General features: G+C 42.2%; 1 protein-coding gene across 2 annotated transcripts in view; it reads left to right on the top strand.

Moving 5' to 3' along the window:
* The window catches only part of macrod2 (mono-ADP ribosylhydrolase 2), a 1,220,194-nt gene that overhangs the window by 1,143,344 nt on the left and 58,796 nt on the right, over window positions 1-18,054 (top strand). The window contains exon 11 of one of the 2 annotated variants that reach the window (XM_036960544.2): window positions 3,795-3,857. In XM_036960544.2, coding sequence (XP_036816439.2) covers window positions 3,795-3,857 — 63 coding nt within the window. The remainder of the gene's footprint in view (window positions 1-3,794; window positions 3,858-18,054) is intronic. The other variant, XM_036960545.2, reaches the window with a different exon arrangement.

The following is an 18,054-nucleotide window of genomic DNA, read 5'->3' as shown; positions in this document are numbered from 1 at the left end:
TTTAGATGTGGGCACCCAACTGTGTGCTATCCTTCTATCCACCAAACACCTTTAGATGTGGGCACACAACTGTGTGCTATTCTTCTATCCACCCAAACACCTTTATATGTGGGCACCCAACTGGGTGCTATCCTTCTATCCACCCAAACACCTTTAGATGTGGGCACCCAACTGTGTGGTATCCTTCTATCCACCCAAACACCTTTAGATGTGGGCACCCAACTGTGCGCTATCCATCTATCCACCCAAACACCTTTAGATGTGAGATGAACTGTGTGCTATCCTTTTATCCACCCAAACACCTTTAGATGTGTGCACCCAACTGTGTGCTTTCCTTCTATCCACCCAAATACCTTTAGCTGTGGGCACCCAACTGTGTGCTATCCATCTATCCACCCAAACACCTTTAGATGTGAGATGAACTGTGTGCTATCCTTTTATCCACCCAAACACCTTTAGATGTGGGCACACAACTGTGTGCTATCCTTCTATCCACCCACACACCTTTAGATGTGGGCACCCAACTGTGTGCTATCCTTCTATCCACCCAAACACCTTTAGATGTGGGCACCCAACTGTGTGCTATCCTTTTATCCACCCAAACACCTTTAGATGTGGGCACCCAACTGTGTGCTTTCCTTCTATCCACCCAAATACCTTTAGATGTGGGCACCCAACTGTGTGCTATCCATCTATCCACCCAAACACCTTTAGATGTGAGATTAACTGTGTGCTATCCTTTTATCCACCCAAACACCTTTAGATGTGGGCACACAACTGTGTGCTATCCTTCTATCCACCCACACACCTTTAGATGTGGGCACCCAACTGTGTGCTATCCTTCTATCCACCCAAACACCATTAGATGTGGGCACCCAACTGTGTGCTATCCTTCTATCCACCCAAACACCTATAGATGTGGGCACCCAACTGTGTGCTATCCTTTTATCCACTCAAACACCTTTAGATGTGGGCCCCCAACTGTGTGCTATCCTTCTATCCACCCAAACACCTTTAGATGTGGGCCCACAACTGTGTGCTATCCTTCTATCCACCCAAACACCTTTAGATGTGGGCACCCAACTGTGTGTTATCCTTCTATCCACCAAACACCTTTAGATGTTGGCACACAACTGTGTGCTATCCTTCTATCTACCCAAACACCTTTAGATGTGGGCCTCCAACTGTGTGCTATCCTTCTATCCACCCAAACACCTTTCGATGTGGGCCTCCAACTGTGTGCTATCCTTTTATCCACCCAAACACCTATAGATGTGGGCACCCAACTGTGTGCTATCCTTTTATCCACCCAAACACCTTTAGATGTGGGCACCCAACTGTGTTGTATCCATCTATCCACCCAAAGACTTTTAGATGTGAGATGAACTGTGTGCTATCCTTTTATCCACCAAAACACCTTCAGATGTGGGCACCCAACTGTCTGCTTTCCTTCTATCCACCCAAACACCTTTAGATGTGGGCACCCAACGGTGTGCTATCCATCTATCCACCCAAACACCTTTAGATGTGGGCACCCAACTGTGTGGTATCCTTTTATCCACCCAAACACCTTTAGATGTGGGCACCCAACTGTGTGCTCTCCTCTTATCCAACCAAACACCTTTAGATGTGGGATGAACTATGTGCTATCCTTCTATCCACCCAACCACCTATAGATGTGGGCACCCAACTGTGTGCTATCCATCTATCCACCCAAACACCTTTCGATGTGGGCACCCAGCTGTGTGCTATCCTTCTATCCACCCACACACCTTTAGATGTGGGCACCCAACTGTGTGCTATCCTTCTATCCACCCACACACCTTTAGATGTGGGCACCCAACTGTGTGCTATCCTTCTATCCACCCAAACACCTTTAGATGTGGGCACCCAACTGTGTGCTATCCTTCTATCCACCCAAACACCTTTAGATGTGGGCACCCAACTGTGTGCTATCCTTCTATCCACCCAAACACCTTTAGTTGTGGACACCCAACTGTGTGCTATCCTTTTATCCACCCAAACACCTTTAGTTGTGGACACCCAACCATGTGCTATCCTTCTATCCACCCAAACACTTCTAAACCTTTACATTCTTTACATTCACCCACATTATTTACCGATTATGTTTCCAATAGGATTCATTTATGACATGAACATAAAGGGCAATTTTATAATCATAGTAAAATGTGATACAGACTGATCCAAGAGGCACAGAATGACTGAATCGTAGAGATTGTACCTCATAGTTAACATTATCTGAGGGATGTTTTCTAAACTGGGTGGTTCGAGCCCTGAATGCTAATTGAATGACAGCCGTGGTATATCATACTGTATACCACAAGATGACAAAACATGACTTTTTACTGCTCTAATTAAGTTGGTAACCAGTTTATAATAGCAATAAGGCACCTCGGGTGGTTTGTCCAGGCACCCTGTGTTGCATCGTCCTTCCAAGATGTAGTCCCGACACAAATCCAGGGTCGCTACCCAAGCCGATTGCTCGTTCGTTCTATTGGTTCAGTTTCTAGAGACGCGACCAAGTCATTCAGTCTTTTTGTTCTGTTTCTATGGACGTGACCCAGTCGTTTGTTCTAAATGTTCCTTTGACATACTGGCTGGCAACGTTCTTATCCCTTGCTTGCTAGCTAGTCAACTACTGCTAACTTACAGTCACGTCAAACAGTGCAGCCAGAATAACAACAAAGTAGCTGCATTTGCATTTGTTTAAGCTGTTTTCTAGAGACATTTATTTGGCTACATGCATAACAATGAGCTACTGAGGCGTGATTTCACTTGGCATAGAAAATGTGCTCACTCGTCAGAACACAGAGGTGCTAGCCAACAACACAGCTAACACAATCACTTCAAACTGAAGCTGGAAAAATGGCAAACTAGCTGCACTTTTCAGTTTACTTTTCTTTGTATATAACCATAAAACTGATTCACGATTTTGACTGGCTGAGAAACTCTGCCTGTCTGTCTTGTCCCGACTCCCGACACGTTACTATTGGACAGCTGGAGATCGAATTTGAATATTGAAACAATGTTGCAAATTTCGGAGAGATAGACAGCAAAGTTTTACAAATCTCTGCTGTTAAAAACTAAATGTTAGTCTAGAAGAAATGTGAGATAATGCCAAGATGCTTTTTATAGATTATATATATATATTATATATAAATTGTGTGGCTGGGCTGATGAGACAGTGGATTGCTCAGCCAGATTTAGCTGGTGGTAACTTGTGGAATAGACACCGGCTGGAATGCAGTTTGAACCAACCAGGATTAGACCCACCCGTTGTATAAATTGGCCATATACCACACCCCCTTGGGCCTTATTGCTTAAATATCTCATCTACCATAGCCAAATGTTCCCATCAGCTCCAAATATCTACTGTATCAACCACAATCCCACTGACATTATCCAACATAAAACATAATTCCCAGCCCTGTGTTGTCTTCCCTCCACTCCTCTCCCAAGTCGCTCCCCCCATACCCCTCCCAGTCTTGCCCAGTGCCCGGTTCAGCCCTTGTTTGATGATGACGGCTGTCTGAGTTAGTGCCAGCCACTGGCCCTCTCATACTGTTCCATCAGCCAGGGGTTGATTCAGAGCTGGGCTGGAGCTGGTTCAAGGGTTGCTATCCATTGGTTCTCACGTGGCCATAGTGCTTTTGTCCCAGACTCAGCTCTGGACATTGGCCTCAAAGCCTCTGTATAACCCTTTCATGCTATTTGAGACTTGCCATAATGTGTGATAATATGTATCACACAACTGATACCTATCCTTCTTGTAGCAGGCATGTCCCCTTCTAAGGAATCCAGAAGCAAGAATCAGAGTGAAGACCGCCATGATGACGGTAAGAGAGTGTGTGTTCTAGTATCATCTTTTTGCATGGATTGCATTTTTGTATGTGTGTAGTAGCATATTTACAGTACAGTTGTTTCTCTCTCTCTCTCTGTGTGTGTGTGTGTGTGAGTGAGAGTGCGTGCAAGCGTGTGTGCACGCTTGCTTGCATGCAATCATTCATGGTCAGTATCCCTAATCTCCATCTCTCCCCTGTGCCAAGTTCCTCTCTGTGGAAATGAATACAGGATGAAGCCGGGAGGTTTTATAAAGAATGTTTTCTTTCAGGGGAAACTTATTTAAGAAGCATTATCAGGCTATTCTGCAGTTTCAGGGACTTTGGATGTGTAATACTGAAACAATTATAGGCCTCTCCAGTAAGATGGACCAGAGATAATTAGATTCTTACACTGGAGGGCGTCGTAAGGCAATTAGCTTGGCACACCATCCATTTGGCTCCAAGCTTATGGTTGGGGGGGGGGGGGGATTTTTTAAAAAGATATCTACTACAGTGATGTTTTCTTTGGGGAAATAATCGCTCTACCGCTACCACTTGATTGTAGTCTAAAGCACACGCATTAGACACACACACACACACACACACACACACACACACACACACACTCAGATAGCCGCAGAGGCTGGAAAAGATAGATAGCTAGTGAAGCTGCTTCAAGGGCACCAATGCATTGTAATCTAATTGAACAAAACACTGACTAACACCTCCTCAGATCTCGCAGACGCACACGCACACACACACACACACACACACACGCACACACACACACACGCACGCACGCACACACACACACACACACACACACACACACACACCTCCTCACATCTCTCAGGCTATACTCGTTGTATCACTCACTACCTCTGCCATAATCCATAGCCATAATAATTAAATATGATTCACAAATTCAATCACAGGAATTATGGAGCGTAAGTATTTAGTAATAATCTTTATAAATTCTAATTTATCAGGCCTGCTGGATGCTTAATGGCAGCTAATCCACAGACAAAAGGCCTTGGCACAGTCACTCTAGACATTTTAGAACACGGGAAAATAACACTCCTTCAGTCAACCTCTTACACAAGATCCAGTATGAATTTGAAGACTGTTCTGTGCTGTAAAGGTGTAATTGTATTTAAAGGAAATGTTAACTAGTCAAGTTTAATATGATTCTGTGATGTACTGTAAAGGGTGGGTTGATGTACTGGCTCTAATTTAAATGACCTAAACTTCTCATTTGCTCTAGCACAGGAACAGAACCATAGTTTGCCAGTGCTGTGATAAAATATTGTGTAGCTAGCCAGACATTTTATTAACCGCCAATATGCCAACATTCAATTCAAACAATGCGGTCAATCCACAAACATACACTAGCTGAAATCAGTTGATGATAGGATTTATACAATGGGTGGGTCTAATCCTGAATGCTGATTGGTTAAAACCGCATTCCAGCCAGTGACTATTCCACAAGTTACCACCGGGTAAGTCTATGACGTTAAAATGCATATTTACACTGTACCATCAGACTTCGCAATCCACTGTCTCATCAGTCCAGCCAGGCAATTTATAAACTTGATCTCCACTATAAAAAGCATCTAGACATGATCTCGATCTATATTATCTGAAGTTGAAGTCGGAAGTTTACAAACACCTTAGCCAAATACATTTAAACTCAGTTTTTCACAATTCCTGACATTTAATCCTAGTAAAAATTCCCTGTCTTAGGTCAGTTAGGATCACCACTTTATTTTAAGAATGTGAAATGTCTGAATAATAGTAGAGAGAGTTATTTATTTGAGCTTTATTTCATCACATTCCCAGTGGGTCAGAAGTTTACATACACTCAATTAGTATTTGGTAGCATTGCCTTTAAATTGTTTAACTTGGGTCAAATGCTTCGGGTAGGCTTCCACAAGCTTCCCACAATAAGTTGGGTGAATTTTGCCCATTCCTCCTGACAGAGCTGGTGTAACTGAGTCAGGTTTGTAGGCCTCCTTGCTCACACACGCTTTTTAGGTTCTGCCCACAAATTTTCTATAAGATGGAGGTCAGGGCTTTGTGATGGCCACTCCAATACCTTGACTTCGTTGTCCTTAAGCCATTTTGCCACAACTTTGAAAGTATGCTTGGGGTCATTGTCCATTTGGAAGACCCATTTGCATGATGCCATCTATTTTGTGAAGTGCACCAGTCCCTCCTGCAGCAAAACACCCCCACAACATGATGCTGCCACCCCCGTGCTTCCCACAGTTGGGATGGTGTTCTTCGGCTTGCAAGCATCCCCCTTTTTCCTCCAAACATAACGATGGTCATTATGGCCAAACCATTCTATTTGGTTTCATCAGACCAGAGGGCATTTCTCCAAAAAGTACGATCTTAGTCCCAATGTGCAGTTGCAAACTGTAGTCTGGCTTTTTTATGGCGATTTTGGAGTAGTGGCTTCTTCCTTGTTAAGCGGCCTTTCAGGTTATGTCAATATAGGACTCGTTTTACTGTGGATATAGATACTTTTGTACCTGTTTCCTCCCGCATCTTCACAAGTTCCTTTGCTGTTGTTTTGGGATTGATTTGCACTTTTTTCACTAAAGTACATTCATTTCTAGGAGACAGAACGCATCTCCTTCCTGAACGGTATGACGGCTGCGTGGTCCCATGGTGTTTATACTTGCATACTATTGTTTGTACAGATGAACGTGGTACCTTCAGGCATTTGGAAATTGCTCCCAAGGATGAACCAGACTTGTGGAGGTCTACCATTTATTTCTGAGGTCTTGGCTGATTTCTTTTGATTTTCCCATGATGTCAAGCAAAGAGGCACTGAGTTTGAAGGTAGGCCTTGAAATAGCCATGACATTCTTTTCTGGAATTTTCCAAACTGTTTAAAGGCACAGTCAACTTAATGTATGTAAACTTCTGACTCACTGGAACTGTGATACAGTGAATTATAAGTGAAATAATCTGTCTGTAAACAATTGTTGGAAAAATTACTTGTGACATGCACAATGTAGATGCCCTAGCCGACTTGCCAAAACTATAGATTGTTGACAAGAAAAACGAGTTTTAATGACTCCAACCTAAGTGTATGTAAACTTCCGACTTCAACTGTATGTGTTCTGACGAGTGGGCACATTTTATGCCAGGCGAAATCGCGCCTCATTAGCTCATTGTTATGGATGTTTCCAAAAAAAATTTCACTAGAAAACAGCTTTAAAAAATGCAAATGTGGCTATTTTGCTGTTATTCTGGCTGCACTTTTCAAATCAAATTTTATTGGTCACATACACATGGTTAGCTGATGTTAATGCGAGTGTAGCGAAATGCTTGTACTTCTAGTTCCGACAGTGCAGTAATATCTAAAAAGTAATCTACAATTCCCCAACAACTACCTAATACACACAAATCTGAAGGGATGGAATAAGAATATGTACATTTAAATATATGGATGAATGATGACCCAGCAGCTTAGGCCAGGTGCAATAGATGATAAAAGGTACAGTATATACATATGAGATGAGTAATGTAAGATATGTTAACATTATTAAAGTGACGGTGCAGTTGCCATATCAGGCATTGATACAGCCTGACAAGATGCTCTCAATTGTGCATCTGTAAAAGTTTGTCAAGGTTTTAGGTGACAAGACAAATTTCTTCAGCGCCTTCTTCACCACACTGTCTATGCGGGTGGAACATTTCAGTTTGTCTCTGATATGTACACAGAGGAACTTAAAACTTTCCACCTTCTCCACTGCTGTCCCTTCGATGTGGATAGGGGGGTGCTCCCTCTGCTGACTGAACGACTGGGACGTGTCTCTAGCAAGCAAACCGATAGAACAAACGACCAGCCGGCTTGGGTAGCAACCCTTGATTTATTTTGGGACTATATCTTGTGGAAGGAGGAAATAGTATGAATAAATTAATCATAAGAAAGTGTTTAATGAAAATATGTCAATCAATATTTGAATATATTGGTAACCCGTTGTATAAAAGTAATAATGCCCTCAAAGCCGGTGTTTGGAGGATATATTGGCACGGTTTGCCAACACCCATACCACTATATCCTCTAAACACCGGCTTTGAGGGCATTATCACTTAATTAGAACAAGTTATAAATGCAAAAGTATACTGATATTGTATCGTATAATAGCACTCACAGCTTTCCAAGAAAACTCAAATTGAGGCATTTATGGTCTGTTTACAGGCTATTTTACAGAAAATGTGCATAAAATCTATATAAACTGTATTTACAATTATATGACAAGATTAAATTCAACCACACCTTGGTTTCATCACAAAACCGGAGAGCAACCTTTGTCTGGTGAAGTCCACAAAGCATATTGCATGCTACAAGCAAGTCACAAAGAAACCAGGAGCTGCCGCCACTATTCCAGCACCATTCAACTTCAACATTTCAACATCATCAAATCACCTCTGCTTAGTCTAATACGGTGACAACTAAAAGATACGAAAAGCAATTTAGTCCAATCAATGTCAGCTTCTCTGTGTGTGTGTGTGTGTGTGTGTGTGTGTGTGTGTGTGTTTGTGCGTGTGCGTGTGTGCGTGTGCGTGTGCGTGTGTGCTGTGCGTGCGTTCATGCAAGTAGAAATACATGTTGACTCACCCTGCTTGTAGAGAAACGCCAATACCATCCTCCTCTCGTTCATACAGTACACACTTTTATGTTTTGTTGTCCTAGGCTACCTGGCTAAAAATCTTGCTTGCGAGCCTAACTTCCTTTCATGGGCAACATTAGCTAGTTAACATTAGCCTTCTACATCTAGCTGCATATTTCATTTCATCCTCAGGCCAAGAGCACAATGTATGAATTTATTGTTGGATCCGTATCGCAGTTCTAATCATTGGCCAGTACAGAGAAGTAAAAGGATAAGTCCAAATCTCCATCCATTGCTAATTTAGGAAAGGACCAATTTTAGCTAGCTAGCGACCGGAGGACAACAACACCACAAGATGCAACAATTCAAGATGTTTCTGTCAGTGACGTATTGCTCTCGATGTGACGTAATGTGATTGAAGTGGAGCTAAATCCAAACTGGCTTCCCTTGACACTTTTTTTTGGTGCTTCAGGACCATTCACAGTTGAGCTCACTCAGTTTAGCTGAATGCTGATTGGCTATTATTTTATACTTTTTTATCAAGGGAGTCCAAATGCTCGCTGGCGTCTCTTGCATTCAATGCTACGGGCAGCAACAATGTCATACTCTTTTTGACCGAACAGCATCAAATAGTTGGCCTACACATACATAGGGTGGCTGTTTTGCTCGTTCTGATGCTTTCTCCCGGGAAATACATTCAGCCTCTTTCGAATTGAAGGAAAATGAAACACACAGAGAGACAAAAGATAAATTATTTTATATGGATTTTGTATATTTCTTGGTACATTTTCGGGGGAAGCCTGGCTTCCCTTGGATCCATGAATACAAGCCACTGATTGTAGGGCAGTACATGTGCATTGAACAACACAGCAGCTTGTCGGCATATTTTGTTATTTCTGTATAACAAAACATTTACGACGAAGTTGGCTCTTTTATACTGGGGGTAAATGGGAAAGAATGCTTGTTTTCTTCAATATGTGGGCGTGGTCGAGGGGGAATTCCTTATTATTACGTGAATATTGACTCTCAATATTCATTCCATTTAGACTTTGGATTTCTTCCTGACAACAATGGCTGCCATTTTCACCGCATTATGGACCTTTATGGAGAATGGATCTATAAATAACCTTACTCAATATCAAAGGTTATTATTAGATACTTTTGAAGAACCATCTTTTTAAAATCTATTCTGGTCAGCCATATTATATCCCAAAAATTCTTTAGGTGTTATTATTGTGTTCATGGACAAGTTAAATCAGGTGTGCTAGCCCTGCAACAGCGGGGGCTCCCTGAGGAGAGAATTGAGAACCACTGATTTAGTCAGCTTTTCTCAATTGACACAAGTCACCGTAAATGTTCATAGTAATATCACAGATAGAACAATGAGACCGATATTTCACCGAATGTATAAATATGACGCATCCGCTTGGTGGATGGTAGTGAGAGGAAGCCCAGAGGCCGGCAGTGGAAGAAGATTTTGGCCTACGTTCTGCAAATGTTCTCATCGCTGAAACATTTGATCTCCATACAGTTTTCTGTTCCCAAAACTAGAGTCTGGTATGAACAGAGTGGATAATTTTGTAAAAGTTGTAAAAAATCGCGTTGTTTAGGAGTACAAAGGCGAATTGAGTCATTGCACGTGCACTTCACAGAGTAGGCATTCCCTAATGGAAATTTGCAGAAGAATGCTAGAATGGTCCAATTGGATCTCGTTAGCTTGTGCGTGGCTCTGCCCATCTCCTTGCTTGTTCTGCCCACTGTGACTCATCTGTTCCCATTGGAAACGACAGGCTGTGGTTGGTTTAGTTATACAAATCTTTGGTAATATTTAACGTGTACGTCTTCTTCTTCTTTGGTATTTTGGCAGTCCGCAAACAAATGTTGAAGGTGCATGCTCCCATCTAGTGTATTGGCTGTGTATCAGCCTACTATTCTGTAGTATGACTTCATTACACTTTGTGAAAAAGTTGCCCTACAAACTACCCCTACATCCATTAAAACCCCATCACTATTCCACTACTTTGGCCCTATCTAATCCCACAACTGGTCAGCAGCCTGGTAGGACGGGACACTGTTGTTCAAACACCTTGTAACTCTGCTGCAGTAAAATCTCGTACACCCAAGTACTTCTCTGCATCTGCCACCACAACATCTATCCTCTGTGATTTATGTTCCATTCCTGTGGTAAAGTTGTCCAGGAACGCTAAAAAACCAACCTTACTGAAGCACATGTTATTCCTATCACTCTCTATTGACCTCAGCCTACTTACAGGAATCCCCTTATGACCCCATCTTCCTCTACCACTCTCTATGAAGTGGCCATATATACAGTATATATTTTTAATACAGACTAGCTAAAAAATAAGTGAAAATGTACAAATTATCCAATGGATTATGATCATTTTCAGGGAAAAAAAGTGGAGGTGCCAAACATAAGTTTGTACCCCCTAATTTGAATTTGCTCCATGGCTAAGGTGGAGACAAGGCTGTTTGGCACATCTCAGTCATGAAGAGGAAAAGCTTTGCAGCTGTTTCTGATCAATAAACAATGCCACGCTGGTGGTTAGCAACATTCAAATAAAACTAAGCCCAGAAAATAATTTGTATGTCATATCATAGGAAAATACACTGTAATCACACGGATTTGCATGAAGTGAGCAGTTCAGATTTGTCACTTCAAGCCCAAATATTTCATACTTTGACTAAAATGATGACTTATTGACTTAAAATCATTGTGCAACAATCAGGGGTAAGCTCTGGTCATCGTCTTTCAGCACGAAAAAGTGGAAGAGAGAGAAGGAGAGTGAGAGCGAGAGAGACAAACACACCAGAATGTTCCTCTGACCGGAATATCAGCTGTTATTTTCTGATAGTTTTCCCACAATTCTTCATGTTGAATCTGCGAAAATGACCAGTGTTCGCTGGCATACAGCAGGTCGTCGCTACAACACAACTCTGATGACAGCAAGCGATAGAAGACCCATGCGGAATTCTTTAGGGCTCCCACCCAGCCTACTAGAGACAGCATCAGAGACTTGGTCTTTACTCCGGTACACGATCTACACGCGCAGCCTGATTCCGTGAGTGCTTCCCAAATGGCCCCCTATTCCCTAAATAGTGCACTACCTAAATAATGGGCTATGCACTCGTTATTGTTATTTTATTGTGTTACTTTTTATTATTTTTTACTTTAGTTTATTTGGTAAATATTGTCTTAACTCTTCTTTAACTGCACTGGTTAAGGGCTTGTAAGTAAGCATTTCACAGTAAGGTCTACATTTGTTGTATTTGGCGCATGTGACAAATAAAGTTTGATTTGATTTGCACTACATAGGAAATAGGGTGATATTTGGGTCGCAGCCCCTAATTCTCTGTCTCATAGAGGGACTAATGTACAATCCTCCTGATGTGCTGTGATGACCTGCTTTTGTGATGTAATTGTCATAAAATCCAAGAACAGGATACAGAGAAAGAGAGAGAGATGGAGAAAAAGATTGAAAGAGAGAGGGAGACACAACGATGGAGGAGTAGAGTGGGCAGGAGGGAGAGAGAGAGAGGGAGAAAAAGATTGAAAGAGAGAGGGAGACAGACAACGATGGAGGAGGAGAGCGGGCAGGAGGGAGAGAGAGAGAGGGAGAAAAAGATTGAAAGAGAGAGGGAGACAGACAACGATGGAGGAGGAGAGCGGGCAGGAGGGAGAGAGGCTGAGAATGAGAAAGACAGAAAGAGAGGTGAGAGTGGCTGAGTGGAAGAGCGAGGCAACTGAGAAAGACACTTTAACCAGAGGCTTGATAAAGAGACAATGTCATAGGCCAGTTGGCATGCAGCAGTATCACTCTTCTTTCTCTATTATACAGTATAGAGAAATGATCAGATGTCACAAGACAGAGCTGGAGCAGGACACACAGCCAAAGTTCAATCCCCTAACTGTTTCCTTAGCAGGATACTAAGTAGAACTATATAGCGTTCTTCATTTTATCCCCGTAGGGGAACCCTTTATCTAGGGTTCTCCCAAAACCCTTTATGTAGGGTTCTTCATAGAACCCCCTGTATATGGTTATACCTTAAATTATTTATGACAATACATTATTACATATAAGGCCTTTCTTTCAGGGCCTAGTTATACCATAGCACAGTGGTGTTAGGAAACTACAGGTTACAGGCCACATCAGGCCTGCAAGTCACATTATGCTGGCTGGCAAAGTGAATCCAGCCACATCAGGCCTGCAAGTCACATTATGCTGGCTGGCAAAGTGAATCCAGCCACATCAGGCCTGCAAATCACATTATACTGGCTGGCAAAGTGAATCCAGCCACATATTCAACAGTTTAGTTGTATTTGTTCAGAATGACTGCCAGTGTTAGGATCATTGTGAGGAGACTACCTAAGCCATTTAAACTGGAACAACCATTTCAGTATCTGGTGCAAAAAAATTATTAGATTAGTTTAGAAACATTTGTCTTTTATTTTTGTGTAGCATAAGATTAATCAATCAGTCAATGTAAATGCAAAAACACAAATATTAAAAACAATTCTAAAAATCTACCTGCAGTATAGCATGCTGAGTAATGATAATAATTATGGTAAACGTTTGCCTAACTAGCCTAACTTCTTGACAACTCATTTGAAACATTTTTATAAATCAAAGTTCAAATATTGCTGCTATTATCCCGCATTTTCCTCAAATGGTCACCTCATTCAGATAAAGATGAAATGTACCTTATTTATTGTGTCATATTCCTCCTGCTGGCTGGCTGAGGCTCACTCCAGGCTGTCAGTTGTCACTTCACTTTTCAGAGCGTGGGGGAGTGTGAGGCCACGGCAAAGATGCATGATGACTGCAGTGTGATTGGTCAATAATCTAACACATCTAGGGTGTGTTGTGTGGTTGTCAGCTATTAACTCATTCATTGCAGGAATTGACACATAATGTGTTGAAAAATGTTGTCAACACAGTGTTTAAAGTAACACAACATGTGCCATCCTTAATTAGACACAGGGATGTGTTAAAAAATAACACTTTGTTTCTATGAGTGTACATTTTTCCTCAATAGTCAGAGCTAGTAGGAAAAAATACATGTATTACTTTTAATGTGGGGAGAGAATTAAATTGAGAGGACGTATTTATGCCACACACACACACACACACACACACACACACACACACACACACACACACACACACACACACACACACACACACACACACACACACACGTATTCCCTTACCAGTACAGTATAGGCAGCTACTGTAGCCAGTAGCCTGTTTGCCCTTACATAGACAGGCTTCCCTCTGTGTTCAAACAAGCTCAGTGCAGGCATGGAGAATCAATGGCTTTTCCCCCTATGACGTCTGGCTTTTCCAGCACGCCGCTCAGTGACGCACACGCCCACACCTTGCACACCCGTCACATATAATGACAGCTGCTGGTCGTAGCGCTCTGAAGCACTTTCTATTTGGCCAATTTCTCAGTGTGTTTTTCACCCGTGTTTTGTCCAACGCTAAGGTTGACTGGAAAGAAGAGCAGACAGAGAGACAGTGTTTGTAGCAGAGAGTCATGGGTGAAGGGAGTGTCGGAGGGAGATGTGGATAGGTGTGTGTTGGAAGGGGTGTAGGTTGTTGCTGTAGGCAGCTATCTCACTGTAAAGGTTTAATATTCTACACACATCCTAATGCCTCTCACACAAACCCAGCAGAAACCCCCAACTGGAAGTGCATCAGTCTCTCCTCAACATTAGAGAGTAAAGTGGTGTTATGTACTGATGCTGAAAGCTAAGTCACTCAGGTGGATTCATCCATTTGTAGACCCTTCTGTCACACATACATGCTAAGGACCTAGCGAGCACACACACAGACTATTTATAGCTAGAGTTCCACAACAGTAGATATTGAATATGATTACTCCACAGGCCTTAGCTAGTCTCCCGATTAACTCCCTGCCTATGTATCTGCATCCTGCTGCTTGCTGACAGTCCTACATGAGCATATTAGGGGCACATTCTTAACAATATACAAGCAGTCCTATGAGCCTCTCATCCCTAGCAGTACTGTACGTCCAAACCACTGACATACACTACCGTTCAAAAGTTTGGGGTCACATAGAAATGTCCTTGTTTTTTAAAGAAAAGCACCAAAGAAATGCCCATTCTGTTACGACTTCTATAAATGGTGCGGTGGAGGAGTCAAACCCAGAGAGCAGGTAATATCGTACGTGAATCTATTTATTCCAACCACAGCGGAGACATGGACATGCCAACACTAGGGCGCATGAAACAACCCGTCCAAAATACACAGGGCTAAAACTGTCCGGAAAATAATGAGATAACACTAATACACCAACACCAAAATAACAGAGAACAAGCCCGCACAATACCCAGCGAGCCTAGTGCCCTTAAATAGCCTACAAACAAACACTAACTCAAAACAGGTGTACCCAATTAAACCCAATAAACAGAAACAAAAGGAAAGGGAATCGATGGCAGCTAATAGGCCAGCGATGACGACCGCCGAGTGCCGCCCGAACAGGAAGAGGCACCATCTTCGACTAGTTGAGTATCTGGAGCATCAGCATTCGTGGTTAGATTACAGGCTCAAAATGGTCAGAAACAAAGCAAAGTCTATTCTTGTTCTGAGAAATGAAGGCTATTCCATGTGAGAAATTGGCAAGAAACTGAAGATCTCGTACAACGCTGTGTACTACTCCCTTCACAGAACAGCGCAAACTGGCTCTAACCAGAATAGAAATAGGAGTGGGAGGCCCCAGTGCAAAACTGAGCAAGAGGACAAGTACATTAGAGTGTCTAGTTTGAAAAACAGACACCTCACAAGTCCTCAACTGGCAGCTTCATTAAATAGTACCCGGAAAACACCAGTCTCAACGTCAACAGCGAAGAGGCAACTCCAGGATGCTTGCCTTCTAGGCAGAGTTCCTCTGTCCAGGGTTTTGTGTTCTTTTGCCCATCTTAATATTTTATTTTTATTGGCCAGTCTGAGATATGGCTTTTTCTTTGCAACTTAAATAGTACCCGTCTCAACGTCAACAGTGAAGAGGCGACTCCGGAATGCTGGTCTTCTAGGCAGAGTTGCAAAGAAAAAGCCATAGACTGATGAGTGTCAGAAGAAAGTGCTTTGTTTCTGACCATTTTGAGCCTGTAATCGAACCCACAAATGATGATGCTCCAGATACTCAACTAATCTAAAGAAGGCCAGTTTTATTGTTTCTTTAATCAGGACAACAGTTTTCAGCTGTGCTAACGTAATTGCAAAAGGGTTTTCTAATTATCAATTAGCCTTTTTAACTTGGATTAGCTAACACAACGTTCCATTGGAACACAGGAGTGATGGTTGCTGATAATGGGCCTCTGTACGCCTATGTAGATATTCCATTAATAGTCATTTACAATATTAACAATGTCTACACTGTATTTCTGATCAATTTGATGTTATTTTAATGGACAAAACATTTGCTTTTCTTTAAAAAACAGGGCATTTCTAAGTGACCCCAAACTTTTGAACGGTAGTGTACAGACATACTGTCCTATGAGACTCTCATTCCTAGTGGTACTGTACGTCCAAACCACTGACATATATACATATAGTCCTATGAGTATCTTGTAAATCTGAAGTGAACTAGAATGAAGTGCAGAACCTCCTACTAAACCCTTCATCCAGATACACACTGAATGCAGTAGGTACAGACTCAAACATTTGTTTCAAAAAGCATACAACATTTTTGAATTGTGTAAATTATTTTGTCTGCACAGGGGAATCATATCCCTCATCCTTTACTTTAAATAAGATGGGGAGGACGAGTCACGGTGTTGCTTCGTCCTATTAGTGTAACACAGACAACACACACACACGCACACACACAACAAACATGCACACACACACCTTCCCTGCTCCTATTTTCATCAATAGCTCAACATTCTACAGTAAGAGTTATTTCACCTGCGTATTGCATTGGGAGGAAACAATGTGACAATACTGCCCCCTGCAGGAGAAAGCTAGTAACTGTAAGAATCAGTGGTGTCACTACAATGTTGTGGGTTATAATAGAGACCCTGCTATCTGAGACCCTTGGGAAATCCCTACCCCATTGAAGTTGACAATTAAAATGGTTAGGGTTAGGGTTAGAGTCACTTAAGGGTTACGGTTATGGTTAAGGTAAGGGTTAAGGTTAGGGTTTAGGGTGGGACCACAGGAGGTTGGTGGCACCTTAATTGGGGAGGACAGGCTTGTGGTAATGGCTGGAGTGGAATTAGTGGAATAGTATCAAAAACATCAAACACATGGTTTCCATTTCCACATGGTTTCCATGTGTTTGATGCCATTCCTTTGACTCATTTCCAGCCATTTTTATGAGTCGTCCTCCCCTCAGTAGCCTCCACTGGTATGGATGTCCGAAGGGTCCCGGATAGCACAAACCTTTAGTAATAGTGATCCTTGTGATATCACACACGGAATATGTTCTAAATTCTATATAGTGCACCGCATTTGAACAGGGCCCATAGGGCTCTGGTCAAAAGTAGTGCACCATATAGGGAATAGGGTGCTAGGGTGCCATTTGGGACACATATACTGAATCAGTTTGAAAAGTACTGAGCAAATGTATGTTTTTGCCATTGTGTCCTTGTATACTCAGACTCATTCATGTTTGCCAGATTCAGACAGAGTGATAACAATGCTATTGGATGAAGTGTATGGTAACTACATGTTGGGGTGGCAGGGTAGCCTAGTGGTTAGAGTGTTGGACTAGTAACCAAAAGGTTGCAAGTTCAAATCCTTGAGCTGTCCCTGAACAGGCAGTTAACCCACTAGGCTGTCATTGAAAATAAGAATTTGTTCTTAACTGACTTGCCTAGTTAAATAAAGGTTAAAAATATGTGTTTACCCATGAATGATATGTTGTGATGTGATCATGTTAGATAGGTGGTCCTGTTTGGCTCAGATGGTAGAGCATGATGCTTTGCAATGCAAGGATTGAGTGATTCCTGCTGGGGCCACCCATATGAAAACGTAAGCTGGTTGCTTTGGATAAAAGTGGCTTATTTATTTATTTATACTGAACACAAATATAAACGCAGCATGGTCATGAGCTGAAATAAAAAAAAATCCCAGAAATGTTCCATACGCACAAAAAGCTTATTTCTCAAATTTTGTGCACAAATTTGTTTACACAGAATTAGTTAGATTGCAGTACAGGGGGTTAGAGAGCAGAGAGAGCATTTCTTCTTTGACAAGATAATCCATCCATCTGACAGGTGTGGTGTATCAAGAAGTTGATTAAACAGCATGATCATTGCTGGGGACAATAAAAGGCCACTCTAAAATGTGCCGTTTAGTCACACAACACAATGCCACAGATGTCACAGTTTTGAGGGAGTGTGCAATTGGCATGCTGACTGCAGGAATGTCCAGTAGTCCAAGTGAAACCATGCCAGCCCAGTTCCTCCACATCCGGCTTCTACACCTGGGGGATCGTCTGAGACCAGCTGATGAAACTGAGTATTTATGTCTGTAATAAAGCCCTTTTGTGGGGAAAACGATTTCTGATTGGCTGGGCCTGGCTCCCCAGTAGAT

Source organism: Oncorhynchus mykiss, chromosome 23 (assembly GCF_057628025.1).
Source record: "Oncorhynchus mykiss isolate SJ-2025 chromosome 23, ASM5762802v1, whole genome shotgun sequence".
Taxonomy (NCBI): Eukaryota; Metazoa; Chordata; class Actinopteri; order Salmoniformes; family Salmonidae; genus Oncorhynchus; species Oncorhynchus mykiss.
This window is presented reverse-complemented; position numbering and strand designations above follow the sequence as displayed.